At 32.8% G+C, this 5,987-nt stretch overlaps 1 protein-coding gene across 1 annotated transcript in view; it reads right to left on the reverse strand.

Annotated features, from left to right (window-relative positions):
- LOC109828986 (1-deoxy-D-xylulose 5-phosphate reductoisomerase, chloroplastic) overlaps nucleotides 329-5,987 on the reverse strand; it is a 9,662-nt gene continuing 4,003 nt past the window's right edge. Inside the window, 7 exon segments of the mRNA XM_020396017.1 lie at nucleotides 329-536; nucleotides 1,688-1,834; nucleotides 2,533-2,654; nucleotides 2,764-2,868; nucleotides 2,951-3,062; nucleotides 5,785-5,852; nucleotides 5,973-5,987. The exon segment at nucleotides 5,973-5,987 is cut by the window's right edge and continues 10 nt beyond it. Coding sequence (XP_020251606.1) covers nucleotides 368-536; nucleotides 1,688-1,834; nucleotides 2,533-2,654; nucleotides 2,764-2,868; nucleotides 2,951-3,062; nucleotides 5,785-5,852; nucleotides 5,973-5,987 — 738 coding nt within the window. The 3' untranslated portion in view covers nucleotides 329-367.

Raw genomic sequence — 5,987 nt, forward strand, 5'->3', positions numbered from 1 at the left:
TGGTGATCAGTTTTTTTACTTTTTTAACGAAAGGATGGGATACCAACAGCAATCGCAGCATTACTATCATTAAAAAGCGCCAGGTTGCTTAAACGGACGCTGTGCTCCCACACCTTAAAGAATACAGGTACATCACACAATCCATTACTAGTTTATTGCATGTTTACCTACGTTCACATCCCCAACAGCAATTAGCCTACAGGCTTCCAATTACACATGTTGGTACGCAATGAGCCCCCCCCGCCCCCGGCCCCTTAAAATACATTCATACATACAACATGATGGTGGTGAGCACTTTCCTGTTTCTTTTTGGAAATAAATCACATCTTACCCCAACAAGATGTATTTAGCCCTTGCAGGCGTTGAATCATACAGGAACAGGACTCAACCCGGATGATGGCTGCAAGCTCGCTGCATGCTTGCGGGCCCACAAGTCGTAGTGTATGATCTCCTCGAGAGATGGGTTGGTGACCAGCTCGTTCCTGTGAGCGTTGCAGGTGAGCTCTACCACCTTGAATATGTCCAGATAACTGATTCTGAAAATTTTACATGGTACCATTTGTCAGAAAAAGTTCTGATAGATCGAATTCATCAGCAAATTTGGTATTTAAATTGCATATAAACCCCCTCATCTATACCTTCAGTAGCAGTTACTACCCTTTAAAATCTCATTTTGAGAAGGAGAGATTGCAGAATTCAATCTCTCTTACTGATTGAGGGGTGATAAGTGCTATTAAATGGGTTGAAGGTAACAAGAGTTGGTTAATCTATATAGATGAGGGGTGTTATCAACAATTTACGCTTTCAAAACTGACACTTTATCAACCCTTCAATTTCAGTTTTTAGTCAGATATTCATTAATTATTTTCAATGTTGTTATCAACTTTTAATATAATAATTATATACATGTTTTTTTTATATGGAATTACATATACTTTGTCATGTGCTCAACCATAACTTTACCCCCAAGTTAACTTCGTAGAAATTGATGCAGCGGGTTGTGGATTCTGCGAACTTTAGGGGGATTTTCTGTAGAATCCATAATTCCATTATATATTTGTAACAAGGGAAGATACATAAGCAAGAGTAAGGAAGAAAAAGCAACTAGATGTAGCAGAATCATCGGTAACAAGCACTTTCAATCAGTATTATTAGTATTGTCTCCAGAACAAAGTGTGGATGCTCTATTAACATTTAAAAAGTGAATCTATATCTCCTCATGAATAAAATGAGGTTGTAATACCTCAGAGATTTGTTGGCAAACCCATAGCTCATGCACATTTCATGATTTGTTTGTCAACATAAATGGAGGAATTTGTTTGCTATAAGAGGTTAAGCAACCCTCTGAAGTTCAACAAACAAAAACATAAAGAGTTAATTACAGAAATCTCCCCATGGTTTACAACATTGACAGAAATAACCCGTAAGGTTTCAGAAGTGACAGTTTCGTTCTGTTGTCGCAATTTTCATGATGTAAAAGCTATTATAATTATATGTACTCCCACATAAACATGCACATGCTTATTATATTGAAAACCGATAATTACATCGAAAACCGATAATGACATCAAAAAAAGTTGATGATAAACTGTAAATTTTCCTACAAATCATATGGTGTTTTCTGTAATATGTCCAAAAAATAATATTATCAAAGATTTTCGTAAAGAATAAAAGATAGAGAGCATACTTTTCATCGATAAACAACTCCACTGCCTTCTCGTTAGCAGCACTAAGAACACCTGTCATGGTTCCTCCAGCTCTCCCTGCAGCATAGGCGAGATCCATTGATGGATATTTCACATTGTCAGGGGATTTAAATGTCAAGGAACCTAACCTGCAACATCCATTTGAAAAACAGAAAAACTTAATAATGCCCACTATACGAAAAACCAACCAGATAAGAGATTTAAACTTTCATTTTGAAGTTTGTTCAATCATGCTCAATCATGTTTAGCAACAAAAGGAACGCTGTTAAGCGGCCATCAATAACCATTGCAATTGTAATAAATTCTGATACAGCATTGGTGCAACTATATAAAAGGGACCCCCTGTAGACTATGACGACAATGCACAGATTAATGCAAGGCCATAAATTTTGGAAGGAACGAGAACTACTAGATTTCTACTATGAACATGAAATATTGTTCCAACATATGGATTTCACATTTATTTCTTGTGCAACTTCACGGCAATAATTTTGGTTGCCAACTGCTAAGTCTTTATAAAACTGTTATCCTTGATATTTATTTCCTCTATTTAATTGTGGTTTAATTTTGAAAAAACAAAAACTATTATCCTTGATGTTCAATTTGATTGAGGGTATTATACAATTTTCCCTAATGATTACTCTATTGCATAAACTGGTAGAAACTTGAAATGGGTCCTTATATCATTGAGTATGTGACTAGATACAAACATAAAAGTTATAAAAAAAGTATAATGTGAGAGACATGATCATAACTCATAAATAATATGAAACGACCGAGATAAAAGCAATAAAGCATAACTCATTGGAAGAACAAAACTCATTACTTGCAAAGATCAAGCCGAGGCCACGTGACCTCAGAGCAATAAATTCTTTCAGGCCAAGACAATGTGTAAAGAATCGGTAGGCGCATATCAGGCAACCCCAGCTGTGCTAGAACTGATGAATCCTGAGAATAGAAAAATAAATAAAATCAACAAATACTCACATTTCAATGTGTGTATTCTGAAGAGTAGTTATCTGAGAGACTGCCAAGTTGATAACAGCATGGTTCTAACCTGTGTCTCGATCATAGAATGTATGATTGATTGCGAATGAATAACAATCTCAATGTTATCATATTCAGCACCAAATAAATAGTGAGCTTCGATAACTTCAAGACCCTGAAAGAAAAACTTCCATAGTTGGAAGACTAATTCTGGAATGTTATATTTCATATATAAATTACAATGGAGCTCACAATACCTTATTGAAGAGAGTAGCAGAATCAACAGTAATCTTCTTTCCCATACTCCAGTTAGGATGTTTCAGGGCATCAGCAACTTTCACTTCCTTCAGCTTTTCCACCGGCCAATCCCTATAAAGCAAAATTATAAAACTTTGCTTAGAGGATGCAAATGATAGATCAAAGAGATGACTTTCTCGCTTTTGCTCAATGCAATAAAAATAACAAAACCTACAGCCAATATTTTCAGGACCCACTGCATAAATCCTTTTCCTTCAGTAAACACCATTAATAAGTGTCAGTCCCTTTATTAGATTAGCTATTACTATATCCTTTACTTGAGAATATCCTATTGGAATGGAATCTCATCTATTTATGCTAACATGAGATTTTAACAAAGGGAAAAATCCTAGAAAAGATGAAAACAATTACTTCATTCCTGCAACAAAACTAATTATTGAACATTACTAGCATAATTGCACCTGCAAATGCACGTGCAACAAATGCGAAAACTTAATCATCCCAATTTTTTTTATATAAAAGGGTTCTTACACTAAAGTTCTATCGAGTTCTATAAGATATTTGATGATGTTTTTTTTCATTTGAGATGGAGCTATTCTATATTACCTTATTTGAAATTTTCTATGATATATATATATATATATATATAATATAATATATATATATATATGAGAAATATGGGTATGTTTCGGTACCAAGCACAAATTTTGTGCTTGGTAGTGACAGTGTCACATCCTCATCCACCTACTACCCATGTGAATTTGTTCCGCACATTTGAATGAGTGGAAGGGGATTTGACACCTCACTACCAAGCACAACTTTTTGTGCTTGGTACCAAGCATACCATATTTCTCTCTCTCCTCTCTCTCTCTATATATATATGATATATATATATATATATATATATACTATATATATATATATATATATGATATTTTTTTTTCATTGATGAGAGAGTTATTTTATATTACCTTATTTGAAATTTGCTATGACATAAATTTCAATTTGAGCGGTGACACCTTTCACAAAAGAAAATAGGGTACATCGTAATTTGGTGGATTATTTTCAAAACCCTAACCTAAGAACACTTTAGATAATGTTAATAGAAAGGGTATGTTTCATATTGTATCTTCAATTTATTATATTTAATTATTTCTAACCCAAGTTTGTAGATATAATTTGGCTTTCGATAATATTTAGATTAGAACTTATTGAAATTCCAATTGTCGTATTTATATTCAATTATATCTAATAATTGACTTCGGAAAAGAACCTTATCATTTCAAACTTATATCTCTTACAACACAAATTGTGATAAATATTTAGTTTGTAAGCTCTAATTATATACTCATGTCATAGTTCAGAATGATCTAGAAAAAGAAAAAAACAACGAAAAAAATCTCCCATAAAATTACAAATTTACCCTCCTAAATACACATGGAATGAAGGACATATCCACCATTCATCCAAATTTTCATACCCTCACTAGTTCCTTTATACCCAACTGAAAAATTACCCATACACCCCTCATACTTCTAGTGAGATGTAAAATATCCTTCAAATATTTTGGCACCCCCACTAAGTTATTAGTATAATAGTACTAGCATTATTGAACATGCAACAGATGCGAAAACTTAATTCATCCTAAATTTAATATAAAAGGGGAACTTACAATAAAGTTTCATAGAGTTCTATAAGATATTTTTATGATATTTTTTTTTCATTGGAAATGAGTTATTTTATGTTACCTTATTTGAAACTGGGTCCAACATATATTTCACTTTGACTGGTAATGTGACTTTAATGAAAGAAAACATCTTAATTACAAAATATCATCCTAAGAGCACTTTAAATAATGTTAATAAGAAGAGTATGTTTCAAATTTTATCATCAAATTATTAAAGTTAATTATTTTTAACCCAAATAAGTAGATATATTTTGACTTTCGCTAACATTTAGATTAAAACATATGGAAATTCTCATTATTGTATCTATATTCATTCATATCTAATAATTTGTTTTAGAAAAGAACCTTATCATTTTATATTTATATCTCTTACTACACAAATTATGATAGATATTGAATTAGCAAACTCTCATTGTATACTCATGTTATACTTTAGAATGTTCTAAAAAAAGAAAAGAAAAGGAAAGAAAGGAAAGAAAAATACACATATACCCCTCACGTTTCTATTGAGATGTAAAATGTCCGTCGAACTTTTTGATATCCCCACTAAGTTTTTAATATAATAGTATAAATACATGTCATAGAATTTGCGGCCAAAGCAGAAACATCAGTTGTTCATTTGGAAGAAAGGATTACTGAACCTAGGTCCCAAATAAAGAGTTCCCACATATTGACTTCAAACCATGAAGAACCAGAGTTGATTTGGGGAATTGAAGAACATCAGAAACTACTAGTTGATATCCAATGTTGCACATTAAACATATCTCAGAGGGAAATATCAGTAAAAACAAGTAAACTCACTGCAGTATGATACACTTTCTCGTGAGCTGTAACAAGAAAAAGGCTCTACATGTTTGACGAAAAGTACACTTATTATACTTCTGTTTACAGGTTATAGTTTTTATTTCACTTCATACTGATTTGAGCCAAAGAAGTATAAATAGAAAAATTAAAGGGTTAGAAACAATCAACGATTACTGAACTTTTCCCCCAATGACATTTGTTAATCTCGTATTTTGTTCTTGCGTTTGAAGGGTTGAGAAATTTTATGTGAATCATAATCTTACACATCCCAAAATAATTAAGGGTCCCTTGTGCTAATTGACGATAAGAGTGAAAATTGCCTCAGTTTAATGATGAACACACCTGAAAGCACCTCCAGATGCGGTCAAAATGATGCGTCGAAGTGCACCCTCAGGCAAGCCTTGAATACACTACAAAACCAAGAACTCTATCCGGTCACCATTGTTGAATTTTTAGGTGGTGAAATTTTCTAAGATGAAAGGAAACTAAGGAAAAGGCAATATTGTAGCAATACATATATATTACTGTACCTGAAATATGGCAGA

Source organism: Asparagus officinalis, chromosome 1 (genome assembly GCF_001876935.1).
Source record: "Asparagus officinalis chromosome 1, Aspof.V1, whole genome shotgun sequence".
NCBI classification, from domain to species: domain Eukaryota; kingdom Viridiplantae; phylum Streptophyta; class Magnoliopsida; order Asparagales; family Asparagaceae; genus Asparagus; species Asparagus officinalis.